This window comes from Myiozetetes cayanensis, unplaced genomic scaffold (assembly GCF_022539395.1).
Source record: "Myiozetetes cayanensis isolate MyiCay16 unplaced genomic scaffold, myiCay2020 scf2-11, whole genome shotgun sequence".
In the NCBI taxonomy this organism is placed as follows: domain Eukaryota; kingdom Metazoa; phylum Chordata; class Aves; order Passeriformes; family Tyrannidae; genus Myiozetetes; species Myiozetetes cayanensis.
The window spans coordinates 39879456-39906698 of record NW_026087411.1 but is presented as its reverse complement, the minus strand read 5'-3'; the positions used below and the strand labels follow the sequence as shown (position 1 = coordinate 39906698).

The following is a 27243-nucleotide window of genomic DNA, read 5'->3' as shown; positions in this document are numbered from 1 at the left end:
GATATTGCTGACAGTCAGCCAAATTACTCATACAACCTTATTACTAAACTGACTGTGTTGAAAGACATTTCAGCCTTTCTTGGTGCAGTAGGTCACGTTTGTGAGCTGATTATATGAATCATATATGAAATATGCTGGTCCTTTCCAGGGCAACTCCAAACCTAGCTAGCAGAACATTGATTCTGAGGAATCAGTAGTCTTCAGCTTTGATAACTAATGGTAGCAGAGAACAGTCTCAGAAGAAATCAAAACCATGTACCATTAGTAGATACATGTAAATCACTGTGTTGGAATCTCTTTGGGGTTTGTTTTTATGTTTATTTGTTTGTTTGGTATTTTTGGAAGAAGCCCTTTGATTCTAGAAATTGGCAAAACAAAACAATTCTATTCTGAGAAGTGATTAGGCAAGAAATTGTTACAGAGAAAGTCTAAAACTCATGGTTAAATTAATTGTTTAAATACGTTTTTACTACTTTTATTCTAGTGAGGTTTGAGGGATATGATATTATTGAAGAGAGCTAGTTCGGCACCATACTAAATCACCTCAGAAGGAAATTAAAACCCTTACTGGTGCTGAGTGAGAATGAATCTAATGAATGTTTTCTTTAGTGTCAAAACTGGTTTAAGAGGTTTTTGCCACACCCTTCGTCACCTTCCTCGTTTTGCTGGTGCAAGTCTTTGAGGGCTGCATTGTAAGCTTTTATTAGTGAAATGAACTCGGTTTCAAACAAATCTCCTCACTTTCCCTCTTTTTTATTTTCTTTTTTTTCCCTTTTAAATGCAGATCATCATCTTAGTTTACAGCACATCATCCTCCTGCTTCCTCTAATGCACATAACTTTGGAACAGTAGAGTTCCATTAACTCTACTGAGGAGGTAGCAAAATGTAGCTTTCCTCTGCTTAAAAATGCTTGTCATAGTGGAAGTTTTCCTCCTCCTTTCTGCCATATAGGGTAGCTTATCTCAGTGTGGCTGAAAATCTCAGATTTGCTTAGCAAAACCATATTGGTGAACTTTTCCACTGTCTGTAACAGTGAAATACATCCTTCTTCATAAAACTGAGTCTCAAGTATTTTTTCTGTTTCAAGGAAGAGCATAGCAGCAACCAAATTCTTTTATGACATGGATCTGCTATCACCTGATATTTCCTTTTAATCTTAGAAGATAATAGACCAGTTAGGAAAAAGGATATTAAACATAGTGGAAAGTGTGAAAGGTTTATAAAATTTAAAGTCTAGAAATTATGTAAATATCATCATTGACCATCTTCATCATCATCATATTCCAGTAAGTCATGTTATATTTGGGATGAATGAAAGGTTTTTCCATAACTCTAAAATACATAGCACATGATTCATTTAATTTATTGGGGTACTTTGAGACTATGAGCCAATTTAAAGGGATGATTTCTCTTCAAGGACACTGACTCAGACCAGCAAAGGGATGAGCACATTTGTCACATTATGCCACCACACTGAGTTTGCATGTTATGATTCTGCCATCTGAATGAGTGTGTTGGGGAGGACACTGGATGTGCTGAGGAGAACCCTCTCCACACCCTGAGAATCTCAGTGGTTCTGATGTTGCAACAGGTCACCTGGGGCCAGAGGGAGCAGTGGCTTGACAAAACCTGTAGTAGAAGAGAGGGAGAAGAGAACCTGTCAGAAGAAAACATGACACAAAACGTTTCACTGATTGTTTAATTCATGAAGGGAGAGGAGTGAGCTTTGACACTGTGGACAGTGGTCCCCGTTCAGGGGACCAGCCCATGAGAGCAAGCATGGATAGCTGATGCCCTGGGAGTGTAACAGAGGGGCAAGAGGGAGAGGCAGTGCCACAGCCTGCATACACACCTGCCAGGCTTCATCACCATAGCCTGGGAGAGGCTGGCTGACGGAATCTTTCCAAGGGCTGTGGCACCTCTGTTTGCCTGGTACTTGCCTCAGCTGATGTCAGATCCAACATTCCAACATCCACTCTTCGGGGCAGCCTCTGGGGACTCCTATGTGGAAGTCTGGGCTGGGTTGTTACAACACAGAATTGCGGCACCTCTGCACTCTGGCACTAAATGTTCAATTCAGAGTCCTGAAAGACCTGTAAGGCAGCCACTGCTTCTTAACAGAGAGCAGGACCCATTAATGAGCTACAGGACGGACTGAACTATGAAAAGACAAAGCAGTGATAATACACAACTACTTAGATTCGTCAAAGCAGTATCTGAAAAGGATGAAAGGAGAAAACACCGAGTGCCAACAAATTCCAAGCTAACACAGGATGGAAGAATAGGGTGCAATGCTCATAGGCATTGCTGGCTTTGACATAGGCCGTTATGAGTTGGACATTGTTGTAAGCTACCTAGAGACTCTGGAAGACAAAGGGTGATGGTACATAAAAATGGAGTGAGAAAATATATCTTACTAGAATAAATGAACGATTCTGTGTATTTATATACAAAGCGATCTAACAGCAACAATTAGACACAGGTAAGACAGAAGAGAAAATAACTAAAAGAGGAACTTGAACAGGAGGATACAACCCACTGGAGTATAGAAAAGTTGTGACTGAGCCTTTTTAGAAAGGTATAAGAGCAAAAGACTAACTTGAAGGACAGCAAATGGAAAATTTTTTATTGAATGCATAATTGAATTGTATAATTCAGCACTAAGATAAATGTAAAAAGATTTAAAAGTATTTTAAAATATTTCTAAAAATACACTTTTTTAGTATATGACAACATTCAGAATTACATCAGAACAGATGAAGACATTTTGTATATTTATGTAAGTGTATAATAATAGAAATCCTTCGAGTTGTAAGAGAATAAATGACTTTTAAGAAAAAAATCCCTGTGTGTGAACAGAAACAAAACCCAACTGCCAACATCTTGTGGGGTTTTGCTCTTTGTATGGTCAGGCAAATATTGTCTATCTCAAGACATTGAGCTTATTGATCTTATTTCATTTGGCAGAATCGCCCAGTCTTGAATGTGTTCTTTTCTGTGATTCCTTGTTTTTGAAGGAACAATACCTCTAAACTCTGAATAGACAATAGAAGAGGTTATTTGTGGGTGACATCCTTTTATAGCTGCTGTCAGTGTAAGTAACAGTGCTTGGACAGGGTATGGCTTTTCAAAGGCCAGTGCTTTTAAATGGGTGATTGTTATTTTGGTATTTGCATTATAACAGTATGAAAATACAGCATTCGATAAATCTTGTCTGTCTTCATAATCAGTAATACAGTTATCAGACATGCTACATGGGCCATTTAATTCTGGTCACCCATAGCAAGTGTCCTTGATGGAATCAAAAAATGTCTTCATAGGTTGCCCCATTTTGGTGAACATTCTTTTCTCATAGCAAAATAATACGTTAGAATAGCAATTGTAAAGCTTCTGGTCATGGTGGTTTCCACTGAGAAGGATGAATGGGCACACCTCCCTGAAGAGGGTACAGTATAAAGAAGCTGCAAAGAGGTGCAGGAGAAGAGATGGGAGGCAATAGAGCACAAGTGTCTGAAAGCAGACATAGCATATCTCCTGCCTCAGATCCATAATTTCCTCTCTTTTAAACTATGGCTATGTTGGTTTGGTTTTTATTTTTTTAATGACTTTTGTACAGTGATGACTAAGATAATTGGCATTGTTAGGAAAAGTCACATAAAAGCAATTGCATTCTGGGAAAAAATAGGAATCCTGTTCTTCCCATAGCCTCATAAATTGTGACTGTTATAGCTCAAGCTTTTCCATATAATCATTCCCAAGCAGTGACTGTTTCCTGAGTAGCAAGCAAACACAGGTCACTCATCTGTTGCTTTTGGAAGATGTCATCTTACTGCTGCTGGCTGAGGGGAGCATAAATTCTCTCCTCAGTCTAAAAATGTCAATGCTCTTTAGCGTTATAGCTCCTGTAATTGTTAGCAATAGTTGAGGAGCAGAGTGTTCCTCCAGACTCAGTTCCTCTGAGTTTAGGTGCATACTGTGTAGCATTAGTTTCTGTCCTTCTGAAGGAGGAAAGAAGAGAAGTAACAGAATACCTCCTCACCAAGAAATGAGCTTATTGCTGCCTGGGTCAGTGCAGAGGCTGGAATTAAATTTCCATCAACCTGCACTTTGTGCAATGATCTAACAAAGGTGTCAGAGATTGTTGTTTGTACGCATGCTACAGATATTTGAGTTCAAGTTAATGAAAGCTTGGATTCACTGTACAAGGGAAACATATGTTAAATGTAGGAACCTGGAACCTGCAAGGGACTTTCTGGATCTGCAAGCTCGATTTCTGCTTGTCACGTCTAGCTTTGTGATATTGCACCATCCATAAACTTACCAAACTTCGTTGGGCTCCATAGCTGGGTTTTTTTCCTCAGTACTGGAAGTGGATGGCTGCTCCAAAGCTCTTCTCTGATGCTTAAAAATCTTTTTCTAATTTCTAGACTAAATTTATTCATGTTACCTCAAAGCTATTTGTTTGTGTGGCACTATTATTCTTCTTCATCTAAAGAATTTATTTTCCTTCAGTAGTACTTGTATGCTGATGCATTAACAGGAAGATACTCTATTACTTTTCAGTCTACATTCAGTTATTCTGAGCAAGTCAACCGCTTTTATCTTCCTGTCATAAAATAGTCTCTATTCCTTGATGTTTTCAGTAACTTTTCTCTGCTCTTTTTCCATGTGCATTTGTTCTTTAAGCATGGATATACAGAATGAGGTAAATTATTCCAAATGAGACCTAATCTGCATCTTACTTAAATAACCTATTAATAATTCTGCTGTACTGGAGATGCCTTGATGTGATGGAGCATTGCAGTTGTCTTTTTTGTGTTTGTGTCACATGGGCCAGTTTAAATTATCCCATGATATACTAAACCCACTCATCTTCTCTGCCAAACTTGAAGTTGATTGCCTCACAAAATACTTTCAGGAAAATGAAGCAGCTGAGACTGGTCCTTGTATGGATGTGAGATATGGAAAGATAGCAAACAGAGTAGGAGAAATGGTTAATTCTTGGAATGGTTCGCTCATTCCCCTAGGGAATGTCACAAGAGTTGTTCTTTGTAGACCTGTGTTGGGCTTGTGCTGTTCAGTTTATTCCTAAGGCCTGGAAGAGGGAAACAACTGAGTTTACTTAAGACAGTAATGCGATAAGGATGATGGAAGAGCTGCAGGGCAACTGGGCAATAAAGTGGCACTTGAAAATGAGTGTGGATAAAATTTTAAGTCATGCTCAGAGCAAATCCAGTCATAGTTTCATATATGAAGTGATACGATCGGCACTGGTGGATGCAAGATCCAAGAGTTCTGATAGACAGGGCCTAGAAAGTGTCAGCTTGGTGGTAGTCAGAAATGCCCGTCAAATCTCCAGCATTATTAGGAACAGAGTAGAACGCTTCTCTGCAACTTCATAAATCTGACCAAACTGGTCTCTGCAGTTCCGGTTCTCTTATCTCAAAGCAGATAAAGCAAACAGAAGGTGAGCAAGGAAAAAAGTCATTAATTAATATGATTTTCCAGGGTTCAGAAGACCGAGCTTTGGTAAATTATTCATAATGTCATTAGAATTCAAATACAACTGAAATTTGCTGAAATTTCGGGTTAGCTAACACAGAGAAATTACACCTCACGTATTTCTTCTCCAAGACTTTCTACATTGTGATGATAAGATGCTTTGCCTGCCTCTCACTGTCTGGAAGTGTCTCTATGCATCTTAAATAAAAAATAACATTTCCTTTTCTTACTCCTCTGGAATTCTTAAAAAGCAATGCTTCTATTGTTAAATTCATTAATGTAGAGAGGAAATCTCTCATGTTCTAATAAAACTTGAAGGAACTTGCAGAGCAGACATTTTCAGAGGAGAGCAGGCAGAGGGTTTCCCAGGAGCCCTCGTGGAATGTCTGCCCAGTCTAGTGCTGCACTGGGCAGACTGAGGAAGTGCAGCGTGAACCCAGTTCAGAAATCAGAAGCAGCATAATCCTGTATGCCCTGGGCTCTGCCTGGACTGCTCAGGATAGCCAGTTGCAGGAGCTCTGGAAAATGCCTTGCTGTACAGCACTAACATAACCCAAATGATCTGGCTGATTTGGGGATGCAGATGAGGGCCTGTCTGCACTTCCTTGGTCTGATATCAGTGTAAAGGCTGCCCATACTAGATTTCAAGAGATTTCCTCTTCCTTGCTGCAATGAAAACAAAATACTACCTTTTTTTTTTGGTTGGCAAACAGAAGAAAGCATTCCTGTTTTATGCTGGATTTACTGTTCTTTTCTGTTCCTATGATTTGCATTTAGAACCAAGCTATCTGTCAGAGTGTGCTTTGGCAGTGTACCTCCTTGCACCGGGTTCAAGTGTAATTGCACATATTTGTAGCATTGAAATTGTTGGCCATCATCAGCCTGTACACTGGTGGATACACTCCTGTACTCTGAACACGTCACTATTGATACTTCCAGTGTGTAAATGGCGAGGCAAAAAATCCAGCTACAGTGGATAGATCCTAGGAGTTTTGCTGTGAAAATGTTTGTTCTGCTTTTAGATATCTTTGGTGGGTTATAATGTGTGGAGGCATGGAAGTAGATAGCATGGAATGTCGATGACAGTACTTCTATGTAATTTAACTGATTTTCACAAAAGGTGTTGGAATGTGTTACTACAAATTAGATGTAGGAACATTTTTCTGAAGTACGTATTATTCTGATTCACAGTGTGGGTAGACTAAGTTCCATCACTTCATAAAACTAAATAAAAAGGTCATCAGGAAAACCCAGATAAAATGAAAATTTTCTGGCATAAGCTCCTGCTAGGCATTTCTTCATTCTCCAAAATAAACATTTATACAATGGTGTTCACAATTTTGAAATATAAAAATATTTGGTTTTACTTGCTTATGGCTGAGGCTTAGCTTACTGAAGCATACTGAGGCTTTGTTTGCCTGCTTAAAACAGACCTTTGAACAGCATTTGTCAATAGTAGCAGAATTCAGAATTAGCAATAGTGCAGTGCAGCTTATTTTTCTCACTCAATATAGCCACGATCAAACTGGTACGTGAGCTCCTAGCTTTGACTCAACCTATGCCTTCTCTGCTTTGTTGCAGGTTATGGACACACAGTGCCTTTATCTGATGGAGGAAAGGCCTTCTGCATCATCTACTCAGTCATCGGGATCCCATTTACACTGCTGTTCCTGACAGCAGTGGTGCAGCGCATCATAGTATATGTCACCAGGCGGCCTGTACTGTATTTCCACATTCGCTGGGGCTTCTCCAAGCAGGTCGTTGCAATCATCCATGCCATGGTCCTTGGGTTCATCACTGTCTCCTGCTTCTTCTTAATCCCTGCAGCAATATTTTCGGTCCTGGAAGATGACTGGAATTTCTTGGAATCTTTTTATTTTTGTTTCATTTCCCTGAGCACCATTGGCCTCGGTGACTATGTGCCAGGAGAAGGCTACAATCAAAAATTCCGAGAGCTGTATAAAATCGGAATTACATGTAAGTGTCAAACTAATCAACTAAGTAAAAGGTATTTTAAATTAAAAAAAAAAACCAAACAAACCAAAACCAAAAAAACCCAACAATTAGATTGTTGCCCACAAACTGGGTATAAAAGAATTCTCTAAGATTCTTCATGAGTATTAGGGAGCAGCATTCTTTTATTTACAATGTCAGATGCATGAGGAGATGGGATCCTCCAAAAATCGTGCATGCCAAGTTACAAAAGCTTCATATCTTTATTTAGCTGTCTGATGAATAATTCACGGATTCCACAGATCTGTCCTTCCCATTTCCTAAAACTATTCCTCCCCTTGACATGCCTCCTGTTTTGATTTGGTGGTCCCTTAGGGTGGTTGTTCACAACCCTGTGGTGGTTGTTCTGTAGTCTTCCTCACATTGTCCTTTTCTCTTGCTTTTGGCACATCATCATGCCCTTCAAAACAGTGTCCGCACCTTTTGGAACAGTGTCCAACCATAAGGGCAGTTTTGACTAGTTTGTTAGCTTTATGTTCCTTTTATCAGTTCTGCTTTGCAGAATAAAGACACCTATCTTTTGAGAAATTCCTGTCTGTTGAGAAGCTCCTGACCTTTACATAGCTTAAGCTACACTGATAAGCTGCATAGTCTGAAATTGCACAGTTCTATACGGCTACAAGACCTTCCTTCTCCATCCTGTGGATAATGATTGTTCTGTAAACTGACATTACTTTAGGTAGTTCTGTAAAGAGGAAACTTTTAAGTAAGGTTAGTTTTCTTGATTGAAAAAAGAAAAAGCTAAAACCAGAATCCCATTATGCTAACCATAACTACTTACTTTCTTATTAATAGTAGGGAAAAAAAGCTTATATTGCTGTTATGTGAATGGTTTAAGACCATCTTGGGCTAAGATTTCATTGCATCATAGAGCCAAGAAGATGATCCGTGTAACCTAAGGTCATCTCATAAGGTGACATGGCAGGTGGACAGAGATGAATCAAGGAGCAGTGGGAAATGAGGCAGAATAACAAAGTTTTTGACTCCAGTTTTAACAGAAGGTAGTTGATGCTGGCCAACTATTAAAGACAGAGAAGTAGACCGAGATGATAGTAAAGTGAGACCATAAATGTTAAATTTAAATTGTTTCATTGTGTTTGACACAGAAGAGATCACAGCCATCAGTGATTCTAAGGAAGTTAAGCTAAGGAAATTATGTTGGTATTCTGAGGGAAGTATTTTCCAGTGACAGTGTTTTAAAGCATTCCAGTTTTGCATACAGCTTCAGTCTGAGAAGTCATTGGATCATCAGATGCACCAGTTAAAAGATCTGAACAGCCAAAACAAACCTTTCCTGTCAGCTTCATTTCTTAGGCCAGTATGCATTTGACTGTGCTTCTGACTGTGCACGATCCAGCAGTGGTAATGTAGGCAAAGTGTGTTAACTTGTTCTTGTGTTTTACGCAAAGAAAGATTGGGTCTTGAATTTTCATTCCTTGAAACAGGGCCTTGAACTAGCCAACAGAACGCTATTTTATTCTCCTACCAGGCCTGTTGGCATTGCAGGAGATTTTTTCCTCTACCCATTGTGTTTATCTTAAGAGTGGTAGTGTCTAATCATTAAGGTGCTGATCTGTAGGATTGATTTGGGGGTGCTAATTGATGAAGTGAATGGAAAGTCACACATAGCAAAGGCCTTGGTACAGTCCTGGCTATTCTGAAAATTCAAAATCAGTAGAAAACATTATGGCTCAGATTATCATTTTTCAAACTTTAAACCAATTAGGAAATAAATTGAAGGAAATACTAAAAGGGAAAAGTAGTTTTTAGACAAAGTTATGACTTTAGGATATTTAATTTCAATAGGATTTGAGATTGTACATTTTAAATTATTATTCTTTCTCTCATATGAACAATTCAAGGAACCAAATAAAATGTTTTCTCTTGCTGAACTTAAATTTTCTTCAAGATGTTTTGGAGTTCTACATCAGAAAATGCTTAGTAGTACTACAGGCTTTTCAAGAATTTTTCAGAGAACGCAAGTCCTTTCTAAATCAACATGCAATCAACTGGACTGAGTTTCAGAGATAATTACAAATTCTCAGTGTAGATTTATAGGTGCCTTTTAATTGGCATAGCTTTGTCACTTCTTCCTTGTGTTAATGCATAGTTCCCATTTGATATATGATATAAAGCTTAAAAACAATTCATAAATTTTAGCTGTAGTACTGGTTTGGATTAGTATCTGTTATATCAATATTGATGTAATAGTACTCCTGGAAGGAAAAGGAGAGTGTTATTGCCAGTAAATAATCTGTAACTACAGGTGAAATGTTTATAGAACAGTGACCATATATAGATTATAATCATTAATCTGTGTTGATTTCAGCACATTTAATGTCCAGCCTTTGGATGAACATGTTATATGAATAGTTAATACGCTTAGCTTCTGCTTGATTTACTTCATTGAAATGATAAAATAATCAAGTAGTCATGCTCCTCATTAAATTGGAATGATTAATAATAGGTATCTAATGAAACACTGAGATTAATAAATGATCATTTTAACATCTTCCTTTAAATTTTAGATGCATATGTTTGGAGAGGAAAGAAAAAAATAGAGCACAGTGTTCTGCTGATCATAGGAAGTTCCATTTCCAAATGTCTCAGTTATCAGAGCTGACTATTACCTTTCAAAATCAGAGTCAGTCAGTATATGGCTAAAGTCACCAGTAATATAATTTAAGTAATTATTAAGTAATTCCAAGTTTTGGGTAGTTTATGTATGTTAGAAACACATTCAAATAATCCTCAAGGTGTCATCAAATATAGCAACTCTGTCAGGTTTTTTAAATTCCAGGAGTAATTTTATAGTAATTTTTCATTTTGATTTTGTTGGATTTGTACACATTTCTGATTGCTTGGGTTTTCCAGACATTTCAGGGTGTTGGATATCTTATAATTTTAAAGGAAAATAATTCAAAAATTTTCATGCTATACAAGTGATTTGTCCTGCTAGATGGGTACAATTTACCATAATTAGCTGATGTATTTTTACTTCTATTTGTAATATATAGAAATGTTGAGGAAAAAAATTCTTTTTGATCTTTTCATCAAAATTTTTTGTAGGGCACTTAATTATGAAGGTAATAAGTGGAGGAGTGTGCATGTTGTAAATTTTCATATTCTGTTTCATTTAATACCTTTACACATTTATTTACACATTTAATACCTTTTTCTCCTGTACAGTTGTAACAGAATTGAAACCATTAGCATTCCTTTTTCTGATTATGTGGGATCTTGTTCCTTGTGGAATGAAAAAAGGAAAAAAAAAAAAAAAAGGATGTGACAGTCCAAAGCTCTGAGACTGTGTCATAAAGAAAATTAACATACTTGTCAAGAGATGACAGGGGTGAGAAAAGTTACAAGATTAAAACTGTTCTAGCCCCAACTTAGTTTGCTAATAATTAAACCACTTTTTTTTTTTTTTTTTTTTCACTCAGGTTATCTGTTGATGGGCCTAATTGCAATGTTGGTGGTTCTTGAGACTTTCTGTGAACTCCATGAGCTCAAAAAGTTTAGAAAGTTGTTTTATGTGAAGAAGGACAAGGAAGAGGACCAAGTGCATATAATGGAACATGACCAGCTCTCCTTCTCTTCCATCTCAGACCAAGCAGCCTCCATGAAGGACGATCAGAAGGCAAACGAGCCTTTTGTGAATTCCCAGTCCCCAACTTCCAATGACAGCTCTCTAAACAATTAATACAGGGGTATATCCATACCATTGTTTTGGTGCATTTATGCTACTTACCATAAGAAATAGAAAGCATCTTTTTTTTTCCTCAAAATATAAAAGCTGGAAGACTGTGCTGTTTTAACAAGGATTTATCACTTCTGACTAGAAAAGACTTTTGGGAAAAATGTGGGAGCTACCCTGGGAAAAAGGAAAAAATGTAGGATGTGGCTGGGAACATTAGGCCATTTTGCTAAAGTGATAAGGAATTAGTTGTACCACTTTCAGAGATGCCAGAGAGAAAGGCTTGCACAAGCTGAACATCTTTAGGAGAGTAGGCCTTCACTGACATCCAAGTCATTGAGTTGCATGCCTCATTTTCCAGCTGGGTGACAGCAATACTGGGATATGCACTTTTGATTGTCAGAAGTGTAGTCACAGATTTAATACAATAGCTAGCATCTTAATCTGGAAAACATTTTAAGAGCAATATCTATTGCTTCAGGTCTGCTGAAGGGGGGAATATCTAGGTCATCCCTCTATTACCCAGTAATTTACAGGTGCAGATAATAATTCTAGGAATGAAAAAACAAGACTGTGGTCCCTCCTTTACCCATGCCATTTACATTTAAATTTCCTACTTCCTTGAAAGGTCCTCCAATCACCAGAAAAATGTCCTGAAGAGAGTGTGCCTTGAGTCTTCCATGCTATTTGTTTTCTTTTCTGAGAGATAGCAAAAACAATAAGTTCTGGGTGAGATGGATTTGTAAGGAAGTGAGACAGCTGCAGTTTAGGCCTCTGAAATGATCAGGAATGAGTTTTTAGCTACATGGAATGGAATGGAAAAGAGTCAGCATGTGCCATGGCTGGCATAGTCATGTGCTTATGGCATTCTGCTAATGGATGGTTGAAATCTGTTGAGCAGAAGAAGGGCTAGGTGATGTTTCTTCCACGATACAACCCAGTGTGTGCTCTCTGCTGGTAGGTGTGTGGAGGAACAGAAATAGCACCACCTTTGAACATAGCTCCTATTTCTTCTTTTTTTTAAACTAGTACTCAGATCACTTTGGAGGAGAAGGGAATGTTTCAGGGCAAAACAATTTTTCAGTTTTTCATGTGGCAAGGAAAAATTTGGTTCAGATGGAACCGATGGAACCGAAATTTTTTCCCCTTGGGGAAAGTCACTAAAAAGTCAAGATCTCACTCAACTTCTGAAGCTGGAACCTCTTTGGCTGTAACAAGGGAGGTGTTTTAGTCCAGCTACCAGTCACTGTGCTGAATGCAGGGACCTCGGAGTGAATTTCAGTGAGCATGAGATGAGACTTATGGGTTGTAGTACTTTCTCTTCTGGCCTTAAGAATCTTACAATATGGGAATCTAGATAATGCTTTGCAATGAACAAAAGATCTGGAGGACAAATAGCCATATTAGGACAGCCTCCCACATAGGAATAGTGTAGAGGAGAGCGTTTTTCCTGCAGTGCAAGCATGCCAGATTGCCTGTAATTTGGCTTTTAGTGTTTAGAGCTGAATAATATTTTACTGTAAAAGAAAAAAATGCAGTGTGTCTAGATTTAGCGCACATGGGAAAAATACTTGAAAGTAAATAACCCAAAATATACTGTGTTTGAGCTTAATTATAGCTAGCATCAAACAGATTTTTATATCTTTACTGGAAAAAACTTACTTTAAGGTTAAATCAGCTGAAAGTCTTCAATTAAAATTTATATTTATAGAAAATCAAAGCTAAAGATTTTGGTTGGTTTGAGTTTTACAGATTAGGTGAGAGCATATTGTGTTTGCATGTTCCCAGGAAAGTGGCTATTTTTATACTGCTTAAGTTAACACAGGTCTATTTATAATGAATGTTAAACAATATATATGTACATATATACATAAATATATTTATATACTGTACATATATCATAAATCACCAGAGTTTAACACACTTAGGAATGGCATATTTTTTTCCCTAGTCTTCTCTTTATACAGTCAATGTTTGAAAACTATGGCATTAAAATGACACTGACAAAAAATTGAGAGTACTGTACTACAAGAAACATTTATACTGTATTTTTTTTCAGTGGAATTTTATTGATTGTTTTCAATACCTTAAAATGCAAGATTTCTTTTGATTTCCATGTAATGTTAAGTTCTAAAGGATATACGCAGATGTTAAATGATATATAAAGTTAACTTTGCAGCGTGTACACAATTGCAAAATGTAGACACGTGAAAAGAAAGCACAAAATACAAAGCAGAAGCGATAAACTAAGCAGTATACTGTGATGCAGGTGAGTATTTGTTATTTTAAATAAAAAGTCTGGCTTTTGCCTGCCTGCACAATGACGTGGGAGTATTTTCTTTAGTGGTGTGTGTGCGTGCGTGCACATATGTTGCAGAAATCCTATCTGCATTTGTGCATCCTTTAGTTAACTTTCCTCAGCTCAAGAAGGGCTATTAATTCCGGAGTGTGTTGCATAACCTTGATATTAATTGTGGCTTAGCATTGTGCTGGTTATTACTATTAAAAAAAGCAATCCAAGGTGTGTTTGTTTTTGTTTCAGGTGCTGACTGAATATAGCAAATAAAAAACAGTGACATAACATTTATCATGTCCTTATGAGCTAACTGCTCCAATATTTGAGAAAATTTGAAAAATTGTCATTGCAGGTTATCAGTACCACTGATGAAAATAATGGCCTTCGTTTCCTACAGCTTTTACATCTTTGGGTGAAGCCAACACATAAGATCAGAAGAGTTAAAACTGGAATCCAGATCAGAAGGAAAAAGATTATTAGGCAAGATAGCGTAGTATAAAGTGCACCTTTTTCCTCAAGGCAAACTGTGAAGTGAGTGCATGTAAACCCAAACAGAGAGCATGGGTCATAAAGCAATTGTCCTGAAACAAAAGTTGCAAGAGACAGTTAGAAATGCAAGCAAATTACTTGTACATAGAAAAGAATCGCTTGAGTCCTATCCTCACTATCCTGTCTTCAGTTGATCCATATTTACCATTAATAACTTATTTACCGTTAATAGCTTTATTCCTGTAACTAGAACTGACATTTGCCATATTCTCTTCATCTTTCAGTTATTAAATATAAACATATTTTGTTGTTCTTTCAAGGGAAAGAACTGGCAGGCTATTCATTGTGTTGGAGGAAAGAAAATGGAAAAACTCACTTGATTGTTGATTTTGGATTGAGTGACAAGCTGTGTTGTGCCTTAGAGAACATGTCCTCTTCCCTAAGAATTTCTTCCAAGATTCACCAGTGGCACTTCGTGTGGATGCTGAAGACTTGCTAAAGGTTGAAATGAGTTATTTTCCAAGTAGGTAACTTCAGAGACTGGAGCTGTTTGCAGCTTTAATGCCAGCACTACTAAAGTTATCTAGTTGGGTGCTTAATGTCAGAGTAATTTCGTAAGACTGGATTACATTAAGAACTTACATTCATAAGTTCTGGATTACATTAAATGTTTGTCTAGCACAGTATTTTGTCTCCAGAAGTGGCTGGGAGCCGATGTGTGAACTTGTGTAAGGAGAAGACAATGTGTAGCAGCACTTCCCCAGAATATTGTCCTAACTCCCAGCTATGTGCAGTTCTGGATCTATGACAGTATCTGGGAGGCATGGACGGCCAATGTAGGTATGGTGTGTGGAAGACATGATGCACTGATGTGCGTGCCCTCTGCTTTGGTCAGTAAGACACTGTCCTGCACAGAACCAAATGGAGATTTACCTGTTATTTCCCACAAAGCAGTTTCAGGTTAAGTGCTTTGTACTAAGCGGGTCTCTGCGTGGGATGGCCCTTGAAAAAGGGAAGAAAGGCAATGGAAGGCTTTTTGTGCACTGCAACTTGGACAGTGCTGTCCTCTGGGTAGATAGGAACTTGCACAGAACTTGTTTGCTAATGCCAAATCTTGCATCTCCACATTACAATTTGTTTTGTAAATAGTAGTCAGAAACGTACCAAGATGAATTATAAGTTGCTAAAAATACTACTGCCCTTATGTTAGTCCATTATTATTCATTCTTCTAGATATATAAGAGGAAGCAGTGTTGTTCCAGATGTGCAACAGTACAAAAGAATGGGGTTTCTCTTCTTTGCACTAGTAACTGTCGTTATTGTAGTGTGTATCAAAAAGTTTATAGATAGCAAAAAAAAAAAAGTATCTTCATGTTTCTTGTTTCAAACAGGAACAGTAATTTTTGAAATCTTGAGACTAGTTCTGCAAAGTCACATGCTTGCTTAATGTATATTAGATACTTAATGTGTGTCATTTTTAATGCCTACTGTGTTAGTCTCATCCCTTCCTAAGTTACCATTCTACATGCTTTTTATCACAGATTTCTTATCACAATTATCTTCAAAGGTCATCATGTTGCCACTGATTATGAGGGCTGTGGTGCAGTTATTTTGCTGGTGATGCAGGTTTGTCAGAGCAATTGCCTTAACACTGATAAGGATAGGACCTCACATGTGTCAGTTGGGGCCAAATGACGTTGTGGCTGGGAGCAGGTGCATGGGCTGACAGCCAATGTCAGGAAAAAATAATCCTGGCAAACTGTTAAGTGACCACACAGTTTTTGCCAGGCTTCACTGCCTGTCACTAGGAGTTAGAGGAAGGAAGAACAAGGACATTGCCAAAAGTCATCTAAAATGGAGTTTAATGGAACTAGTTTTTTCGCCTTTTGTCCATAGTCTGCAGCTCTCTGGTACTTCAGTTGCACCATATATCCTATGAATCAGAAAAATGGTTTGGCATTTCCCCCATGTAGATAGTCTGTGAGCTCCTGGAAGCTCCTAACAAGCTCCCGCTTGTTACCATAAGTTTTCCTGAATCAATTTTATTTTATTTTATTTTACTGAGTGTTCAGACCCATGAGCAGGAGTGTAAGTCAGTGTCACAGGGGTAAATGTGGGTCAAGACCCTGGCCCTGGGTCTGTCTGCCTGCCTGCCTGCCTTTTTAATATCCAGGCTGAATGGAAAGAGAAGAGTGAACTGTCTACCTTAAAAAGTGAGAAATAGTCTTCTGTGAGGCTCAAAGCTCCCGGAATTCATTTGATGCTAATCCCAGAGGTCTTGCAATCTTGTGTGTATAGTACATATATGCAAGTATCTAGAGTAGCACGTAGAGCTGTGACTTCTTTTCTCAATGCCTAATTTTTTGAGACTTCAATCTCCAAAGTCCCTTTCAACCTTCTGAGTTTATCTTCCCCATTTAAGAATGTGGCCCACAATATTCTCTGACTCTCCTTAAGCACTCTCTCATACATACCTGGGCCATTTCAATAGGCGACAAGGGGAGATTAAGAGAGTAGAAGGAACTTTACCATCTGCAAGGACAGATGATGGGACTAAGTGAGGGGACAGGCAATCCCTGGGAAAGCCCCATTGCTGCCCATTAACTTTAGCTGCAGCCACCACTAAGAATACCACTTTGTTTCTAAAACCAATTCCAATGTCTGGCATATAAGGACTGTACGATTCATTTGTCTGCATTCTCTACATCAGCCAAGGTTCATGCTGCTGGTAATTTAATGACTATAAAAACTGATAGCTCATCTAGAAGAATTAAATGGTTTTATTTTTCTTTTTAAGTGCATCGCTGCTGTGCTTATAAGCATTAGTCTGATTTCATTCTGGCCTGCAATGCCATTTTATTCTACAACTGTAAAGCTTCCATCTCAGGCACACATGAGCAAAAATTAATTGGCATGCTGGCGTAAACAGAAGATGGCAAGCCGTAATGTCAGTTTAGATAGGAATTAGCAAATCCTAATTCTGCACTCCTGGGCTTGTTTCCTGATTATGGGCAAAGATCTGATAAATCTGTGTACTGATTGCAAGCTGTGATTTGAGGAATGCTTTCAGAACAGAGATGCAAAAAATATTGATGTTAGTGACAAAGTATATCACCACCTTTAGGACAAAGTCCCTCAAGTGTTTTAATAGGCTTCTTCTGCAGATTAATGCTATTTACATGGGGCAGTAAGGCCTTGTTTGAAATTTAGTATGCAAAAATTAAAATCCACACTTCACTTAACTCAAATTCCTGCTGCACATTCACAGAAGAGAAAAATCAATATGAAAGGCTAATTGATCATACCCCTCCTTTCTGGGAGCTCGACCTGGTACTGCTGACCCCTGCTGAGTGCTGAGGATACTCCCTGGTTTTCCTGACCCATACGGAGCATGGAGACAGGCAGCCTTTGCCCTAGGAAGGCTTGCAAGCAACATCCCCACCTCGAGAAGATGGAGTGGTGGGGCCAGGGCAGCCTTAACGGGACACAAGAAGATAGACCACAGCTGCTCTGAGGCCAAAGGTAAACAGCAAAGATGGCCAGTGAAGGGGGTACATGGTGAGTACTTGGAGAGGGCAGGGGCAAGTCAGCCTGGTCCAGGCCCTTGGAAGGAGCCTGCACACAAGGCAGTGTGCAGAAAGGAGTGAAATAATTTGATAGAAGGATTATCAAAAAGGAGATGTTCTTTTTTGGAGTTACTTAACTTTGAATCTTCCACACTAAGGTGTGGGAAGCTTTGAATTACACTGCAAAGAGACAGAAGTAGGAACTAGTCAATCTGTTATAATTGGCAAGTGTGGAGGGAAAAGGTTCATTTCTGCATTTTAAAGACAGAACCGGCCCTTGTCATGCTCTTCCCTGACATCTTACAGGAACAAAGCTGTGTTAGAACAGATCAGATTTCCAGGTCTGACAGAAACTGTGTCCCAGCTCTCATTCTCTCTGTCCCTGATGCTAATTACCGGTTAAAAATTTCCTGTTTCCTTTGGCTAGCTACAGAATTCCTAATTAATTGTTCCAAAAGCAGCATTTCTATAGGACTTTGTTATGTTTTTGTCTGCTAGGTGACAGACCACATTACATTAGCTACCAGCTTGCCCTGAGAAGGTGAGCATCCCTCAATGTCCCCTTTAGTAGGTAAAGCAGGCCAAGCTCTTCTGGGTGCTGAACGTGAATACCTTGACAGAAGCTGAGCTCATTCCTGGTTCAGCATGCATTTTTCACTGCAGCACTGAAACCAGGGTGCCACATTGCTGGCAGTACTCATGGTGGTAACTGCAGAGAGGCTGGGCTATGGCCAGGGAGGAAAAAGGGAAGATGGCATTAGTCACCATTGTTCCTACCACCATGCTTTCCAGCTTTTTGGGAACCCCCAGGTTTCCCTTCACCCCTCTGCTTACACAGCCGGTACTTGTCCCTACCCCTGTTAACCAGGGGGAGATGCATAGGGACAGGAGAGGCTGTGACAGCACCAACTCCTCTCTGCCCTACATGGTCCTAAGTGTCTGAAACAGAGACATTGATTTTTTAACATAATCTGCTGCACCCTACAAGAGCCAGGAGCTTTGTAAACCCCTCCTGGCCCACCTGCCCAGCCTCCTTGGTGGAAGCTGTTTGCCTCTTGTGATGACCCTCAGGATGCAAGAGGTTGTCAGAGCTCAGTGAAACATGGGCAGAACTGCTGGAAGCATCAATTGCACATTTACTTCAGACAATCTCAAAGCACTAATTTTAAGCAGTAGGGTATCTCATCGATCCTCCTGCCCTCGTGGCAGGGCCTCAGGCATCAACAAGATGCTGAGCACACAGCTGAATGTATAAATGCACCCTTAGTCAGGACTGAAGCACCTTGCAGGGAGGGCATTGCACAGAGGGGAAGGTGTATTTTTATTAACTTCAGAGAACAGCTAAAACCAGATCAGATATTTGCTGGAGCTGCTCTGGGCTGTAGCATTCCTCTGTGATAGACAGTGGCCCTGTGGTGCACACTGGGGATATCTGTGCTGTGGGGTCTGGTTGGGATTGAAATACAGCTGAGGCTGCAATTTTCTTTTAGAGATGAGGCAAGAGACCTAACTCTAAGGTACTGAGGTGAGTAAGGCACCCTAAACAATCCAAAACCCTGTGAGTATCTGCCAAGCTACTGATAATCTTATGGTGAAAGTATTGCTACCTCAGTCTTCTTACAAAGGAGGCTAATAAGGGCTGCGTATTTTTCTTTGCAAGTCATGCACTGAAACATAAACTAATCTCAACAATAGTTTTTCGAAAAGTTTTAGACCTGAATGCCCTTAGATGTGAGTTTGGTGACTAAATAAAGTAATGTATTGATCTGTATGAGGTCAGGACTGACACTGAATGCTTGAACAAAAATAGAACCCCTGGGCAGATGTTACCCAGAACTTTCTTTCCCAGATTATTATTATTAAAATTGTTATTATTAAAAAGTTTATTTTTAAATGGTTTTTAGAGACATTGCATCAGCAACATGATGCTGTCCTAACGCTATCATGTTGGCAGCTCTGTGAGGCATTCCCTGAGGTCATGTGGTCAAATCTGGCATTTTAAGCACATCTCATTATTTAGCCTCACATCTTGCTAGGTGTGAGATATAAAATTAGTAGAAAACCCATGTGTTGAGTATTGCAAGGAATCAATTCTCCAATTTCAACTTGTATTTTTGCACCTCTCTCAAAAGGAAGCCAGTTAACTGATTTTATAAACCCTTTTGTTTGATAGATCATGGCTCTATCACACTCTAGAAATGCAACAAGATTTTGCCCCCTTCATATTTGTGGTACTCTTTTACCATAGATTAAAGCATTGACACACACAGTTTATCCAAGATTCAGAATCATGTGTGAGACCTGGGGTTTCTTCCTCAATTCCAAGAGCCCAAATTAATTTCTGTAATGACAAACTGATCTCTGAAGGACTATGAGGATGCAATAACAGGCAGTGAGATAGGATGTTGAATTTCCGATCCTCTCTTGCTTAGATTCTCTTCATATTCTCACCCCCATGCAGCAGCTATGGTGCACATTCCCATGGGAGTTTAGAAATTTAGTAAGAAAGAGAAAATCTATCCTGGAGCCAAGGGATAACTAGGAAACTGGCCTAGCATGAGACTGAACAGCTAAATCTAGTATCACAAACACATGTGACTAAGTCTCTTTTCAACTGGAACTCTGAATAATACTAAAGGAATTGAAACTCCGTATCTTAACATAATTTCCTAATCCAAGAACCATCCCTCTGTTCACACAATCTCTTCTATAGCATAATCCGACATTATCTTGTAATAGTCAAATACCATCTCCCAGCATCCCTGTTGAAGGTGGCTCTGGCACTTTATTTTCAAAAATTAAATTTCTTCTTTCCAAGCCAAATTATTTCAGTGTCAGTATAGCAGCTTTTATCTGAATGGAAAAAATTCCTCTCTCTTCCTGTATTTATTGCTAAAATGTAATTCAGCTCTGTCTTCTCTTAACATTGCTACACAAGACAGGCTTTTTGATCTACCCTTAAGAAACAGAGAGAGACTCATCTCTTGTTTCTGAGTAGCCCTTTTCCCATTTGTCTGTTTAAAAACATCTTTTTGAAAGGCAGCCAATGAGAAGTGCACACTGACAGCTCAGTGAGACTGTTGTGGCCCCTGCCTAGTGCCAGGGCCTTCCCTGCCATGGAGCAGAGCTTCTCACCTGATACTGTCTTGGATCTACTGTTACAACTTCCTGGCTGTTGCATGCTAAGCAGCAGTATATGGTTTTACAGTGCAACCAGATCATCCTCCTCCCCAGCATCCCTTGAAAACATCTCAGCACAAGGCAACAGACCTTCTTCTTTGACCCCTGTTGAATTATGCCACAGTTTTTCCCCATCACATTTCATGCTTTTACTAGCCCCAGGACTACCTAATTCTTCCCATGACATAATCCAGTCAACCCATTATAAACACAGGCCTTGTCTGCACCGTAGGCAATAAGGGAAATGGGCTAATTTGTGATTTGAGACACCTCTATATGCTGGTAGCACCCCTACCAGTTAATCTTTTTATACTCTCCTCTTCACCTAAGTCCTTATGCTGTTTGTAATTCTTGCAGTATCCTAACTTTACAAACAAATTCATGTGAGTCACTAAACTCTTCTGTAGAGATGAGGCCAACCAATTTGTGCTATTGACTGCAATAACCTTTTTGGCAGGACTCCCCATCTGTATGCATTTGTACATTCTAACCAGCTATTTCTATGATCACATTTTGTAAGTCTTTTCAGCAAGTATGATGGGTTTTGTTGTCTTCCTAACATTACCCCTGCTCATTAATAAAGTGTAACAAAGGAGGTGAAAAATGCTTGCCTTGTGTTCTTGAAAGAAAACAGAAGTGTCTTGATGGATACCAAAACACTGGCTTTACATATCATGAAATACAAGACCTAACATGGTTTAACCTATTGGGTGTTTCTTCTTGATGTCATCCCCTTTCTCCCAGTAAGACGTGGCCACAGAGAGCCTGGATATGCCACTGCTCAGGAGCACAGTGCCGTTTGTTTGCACAACAACTTCCAACAGATCCTGAAGTGCTCAGGAGTTAAATGAGACTCCCCTTGCCTATGAGAAGGAATACTGGCCCGGGCCAGGGCTGGACAGTGGCTGTGTGCCTTCCCACCGCTTGGCAGGCAGGATCACAGGGGGTCCGGAACTCAAACCTCCTTCCATGCTTGCTCATCTTCCTACCGTGGTCATTAATGAAAGTGCTTATGCTGGTTTTCTCAGAAAGGTCAAACGTATGCTGTCTAACAGCTCACCCTGATTTGTTTTCCCCAGTAATGTAAAGTTGCCATTTACTGGCTTTCCCAGTCTGCTGGCTCTTTGCAGAATTTGCTTCCCATAGAAGGTGACTGCAGCTCTGTGTTCATGCTGCTTTAATAATTTCCTCCTTGGGGTGAGGGTTTGTTTGTTTGTTTGTTTAATCATCTCCTGTTCTGTTGTGCGAGCTCTTTCTCAGTGCCTCACACTCCCCCACTCTGTTCCAGTGCCTGCTGTTATTCTTGGCATCCAAATCAATGCTAACTGGTATATAATCAGCCTGTGTTTTACCGACCAACATTTGTTCCACTGTCAGCTTTCATTTCAGCTTCTGCTCTGATGCCAGTTACTGTTCTGCTCTCTGGTGTGGAGCTCTGATTGCTCTGCGGGGTGCTGTACACCACTCTTTGGGCCTCTTCTAATTATGTCCATATTCTTGTCAGTGAAGCTTGCTACCCAGTGTTGCATCCCTGCTCCTTGCAAGTCCATATGCTTGGTCCACTTCTACTCTGTATCAATATGCCCTATCCTATTGTATTTGCAGCTTCATGTGATTGCAATTCTGTATTTACAGAGTAGTTCTTAATTTGAACCCTAATATGATAAAATATTAAATAAATGGCTCCTGAGAGGCATACATGTAGATTATAGGATGACTGCTTGGGTGTCGTGGTATAGAACTACTTCATTACATTCTGCCTGTGATAATGAAAATGCTAAAAAACTATTTCACTCAATCCCCTCCTTTCCAAATTTGTATTTCATTGATAACTGGATGCATGTGTTGTGCTGAACCAATAGAAATGTGGCTACCTAGGCATTTATCTACATATTGTCCATGATATGGTGAGACTAGATTGTGTATATTGGACTTTGATTTTTGTGAATAAGAGACTAAAATTAAAATAAACTTAAAGAAAAGCTGGTGTACACAGGAAGGGACCATGGTGTTTGGGCTGACAGGGAGGGGCATAGTGGTCAGGACATCAGATCCGTGTTTAATGAAGCAGGAGAAATTGAGTAATGTAGACAGAACAGGTGGGCCCATGTATCAGCTATTCTAGTCTCCAGGACTCTTTCTCCTCTCACATCACGTACCTAATATGTTCCAGGCGAACTGGAGGATGTGACATTTCATCATTCAGCACATGAGAAAAGTCTGCTGGAAAGAGTTGAGCAGCAGGGAAGAATGCTCGCACCAGAGAATCAGAATATAAAGGGAAGTGGGATATAAATTCTTATTTTAAAAAGTTTTCCGTATTTAAGAAGCAATAAATTAAAACTCCAGTAATCAAGTAAGAAGAATCAGAACTGTTTACTTTTAATGTTGTGGATAAGAAAGAGATACAAGAGTGAGCAGAGGATAAAACATTCTAATAAAGATAAGATGCAGCAGTTCATTTTAAAGTAATTTAAGGCGACAGCCTGGATCCCAAGATAAGGAAAACGATGATACAAAATGAATCATTAGCTCAGTAAGAGTCTGGCAGCTCTTTTGTGTGACCTGATGTGTTTTCAAAACTAGACAATATTGTCTGTTGGGCAAATACCAATGGAGAGTAAACAGAGCTGTATATTTTTGCAACAGATAAAGTAGATATTATCTTAAAAGGGGAGTTAATATTCCTCAGTAGACCAAATCCTGCCCCAAAATCACACTCAATGCTATATTTAAGATGTTGTCATTTTCTTTTGCTAAACATGTTTGGTAACTTTATTGGATTAATGTCACAGAATCATTTGCAGAACTCCTTAAAGAAGAAAGTGTGTCCTCTATGGTTCAGGCAGCTCCTCCTTTAACTGAGGCCAGGCAGCTGGGGTAGATGATGGCAATCAGTGACTGGGTGGAGAGAGGTCCGTGGTTTGAAGGGCAGAAGCTTCTTCTCCTCTTCAGGGAGGGTCAGACTAAGATTAGATAAAAAGGAGTGTCATAAAAACACCTGGTAAAACAAGTCCTGGCAGCTTTAGCTATGGAGTGAGCTCTTGCAGCAGAGAGTGATGGTGGCTCTTATCAGTCTGGCAGGTGCAGGAGGTGTGAGTAGCCTTGCAGGCAGTCTGTCTAGGTCAGTGCATTCATGTATGTGCAATGGCCTTGCTCCTGGAAAAAGGTAAGATGAAGCATTCATCTCCTGTTTTCTGCACCTTTCCCCAGCTCAGGCCAGAGGGGATGTGCAGGGATTGGTGAGGGGCTGTAACTGCTGCTTGGGGTGGGTAAGGCTGTAAAGGATTGAGGGTGATGCTAGGGAGTGAGAAGCTGAGACTAGAGAGAAATCAGAGGGCTGTGCTGGGAGCAAATTTAAGCTAGGAGATCATTTTTCTTTTTAGGCTCTCACAGGTTCTGTTTGGAGACCTAGGGAAGAAGGCTAGACTGCCCCAGGACTAAAGGATGACTTTCCTATCTGAGGGGAAATAGCAAGGCAGGGATAAATAAAGCCCTAGCTATGAAAATAGCCAAATATATTCCTTTGATCTAGCTGGGTTTAAGCCTCATCCATATGTTTATTAGCCTCCTCTTATCTGAGCCATATGCCATCTTGCAGTTGCATTTCTCTTATCACACAGCAGTGGAAAGGACTCAAAATGCCTAAAAAGCACATTACTATTTGAAAGGCTTCATAAAATCCCAGCTGTCATAAATCCATAACTGCCTTAACTCATCCTTACTTTCCCTTGATTGCCCACCTCTTTTTCCTCCCAGTCTTTTCTTCACCCCTGCCCACTTTCTCTAACCACCTCCTGCTGAACCATCCTCTTCTGGGGATCCTTGGGCACTTCTTTTCTCTGTCCCTGCCCAGTTCACCGATTGAATGGCTGCTTTAAAACACACTGGCATGCAAAAGTGCCTTCCTGGCACTTTTACAAAGTCAGCTGCTCCAGACATTTCTCAGGAGAAGAAATCACCCAATTCTGATGGCAAGCAAATACAAACAGCTGACTGCTGTGGGGTGTGAGAGGTTAGGGATGAATGCTGAGGAAGTTCCAAAAAATGAAGCAACCTTCAGTAAAATGTAGGCTGTCAGAGACTGAAAGTCTGGTATGTCCCTACTATGCTTATTTGGAAGAGATTTTTGCATGGGGGGGTGTCCCCTCAAACCTGTGGGGAGGTGGAGGTGTATGTTGATGCCCTAAAGCACAACTGTAATGGTATGACCTCTGATCTCCTCCTAAGGCTGGCACTTGGCTCTATTTAGGTTGAGTGAAATTTCACACAGCAAATGTCTTTGCTGCTTGCAAAAATTCAAATGCATTTCCTGCTTGGTGGTAACCTGTAAAAGTAGGACATGAGAAATCATGATACTTGCGCAGAGCCTGTGAAAAGAAGATGATTGTCTAGGGCTGAGGCACAGGAGTGTACAAAGAAGCAGAGACCCCAGCCAGGTTGAGTCTGAGCTGGTATGAAAACCTTACCCACACAGTGGCTTGTGGAGAATATGAGCATGTGCTGCTGCTCTGCTTGAGCCCATAGTCAGGCAGGAGGCAGGAACTATAGCTGTGGAGGAGGGTACAGAACCTGAGTACCCCAGATAAGCATGGGGTGAGGATAGGACCCTTTTCTTCCTGGAGAAATTGTATGTCTCTTGGCCCAAGGTGCTTGGTCTGTCACAACATTCTGGCTGAGGGTGTTCTCTCAAGGCAAAGCAGCAAGCCCAGGCTTTGGTGCTGCTCCTAGGGGCCCGACACAGGGCACAATGAAAAAGTCCACATGGGGTAGGGGTTTGAGCTTTTTTGGAGGTGCCCTGCATGAAACTAGGGTTTGGGCACCTGTAGTTGCAAATATAGGCCTCTACCTACCTGTGGCCCTTCTCTTTGGTATGTTTTACGTAGGGGAGGCTTGTGCTCTGCCAGCATCTCCCATGGCCCCAGCTGAGGGCAGCTATGGCTTGCAGGAAACCATGATGATGGTGATGGTAGGGCTCTCTGTTCTGCCCACAAGGCCAAGGATGTCCTGGGTGGCCTCTCACCAAGCACACGTGGCGGAGGACTGAGGGTCTTCTAGTTTGGTTTTGTTGTTGGTTTGGTGGTTTTTTTTAATTGTACCAAACTTCAGTGATGGAATTGCCCTGAGACATGCAGAATTGCAGTTTTTGTGTGTTTTATTTGTCAGACTTCGCTTTATGTGACTGGATTGGGAAAAGATCACACTGCATGGCTGCAGCCTGCCAGAGCTCTTGCTTCTGAGTTTATTCTTAGCTGGCTGTCAGTTACAAACACATCAAATTTTTAATTTATTTTTTTCCCCTTACATCTAATAGACTTTTTTCTCTCACAAAATTTCTTCATGGGGGAATTAACAAAGTGATCCACTGGTTCAAGTAGAGACTGTATCCCCAGGAGTTCTCTGTATTGCTGAAATTTAATTTCTGGTCTGCTAACCAGGGAAAGTACTTGACAGGGAATAAAATGGAAAGAGGACAAGGGCACAGAAACAAGACAAACTGACACAAACTTCTGTGTGCTACCTTACTGAGGCAAACAACTCCAGAAAGTGCCCGGTTTTGGCAAGTCCCTCAGCCTTCCCTGAGCAGTGTATTAATGAAGGAAAATGAGTAGGACAGGGTACAGGCAGAACACCAAGGTGTGGCTGGAGCCTGGACATCATTCTCATGGCTATGCTCAACCAAGGGCTGCTACAAAGGACAGTGTGGCAGAAGAGTGCAAACAGACTTAAACCAGTGTTCTGCAATAACATGAACTACTCCTACACACGTTGTCTTGCACTAAATCTTGATTAGAACATAAATAAATAAACAAATTTGGGTGCGTGTTAGGAAGATTGCTTAGGAACACTGATGTTAAGGTGGTTTTCAGTCCATCCTCCAGCCCTGTCTAGCCTAACATTCAAGGACACCCTCTCACCTGCTCCTGACCTGTAAGGGAAGGAAGTGAGATGCACACAGTATGGTTACAACAGGTTTCTTGCCTTGCTTCAGGCTGTATTGATCAGCTGTATAGATGTTTGATGAGTAACCCACAGAGCCCAAATCATGAGCTGTTTCACCTAACAATCAATCCCTTTTAACACCTTTCCTTTCCCAAATAACTGACCTGCCTCTATTTAAGTTTTCACCCACATCCCCAGCTTTGTTGATGTGACCTCAGTGACAGCTTATTTATTAATAAGCATCTCCCTATCTCCTGAAGTTTCACCTAAAGGGAGTTCCTCATGCTCCTATTTCACTCTCTGAAATGCCCAGTAGTTTTTTCTAGTTCCTGTTGGATTAGTGTAGTCTCAGATGTGCCCGACCAGCTGCTTTCTCTCTTCCATCCTGTGCATTGTTTGGCTTAGGGTTGGTCACCTGTACACTTTAACAGCCGATACTTTCTTCTAAAGACTGTAGAATATAAACCCTTTAGGGCTGTATTCAAGTTTTTTGCTTTCAAACAATGGTGATTTCAAGTTCTACCAAAAAATAAGGCTAAATGAAAGACAAAAGGCA

At 40.1% G+C, this 27243-nt stretch overlaps 1 protein-coding gene across 1 annotated transcript in view; it reads left to right on the top strand.

Annotated features, from left to right (window-relative positions):
- Window positions 1–13537, top strand: part of KCNK1 (potassium two pore domain channel subfamily K member 1) — a 34578-nt gene extending 21041 nt beyond the window's left edge. The window contains exons 2-3 of the mRNA XM_050315419.1: window positions 7085–7480; window positions 10960–13537. Coding sequence (XP_050171376.1) covers window positions 7085–7480; window positions 10960–11219 — 656 coding nt within the window. The 3' untranslated portion in view covers window positions 11220–13537. The remainder of the gene's footprint in view (window positions 1–7084; window positions 7481–10959) is intronic.
- Window positions 13538–27243: the final 13706 nt, after the last annotated feature.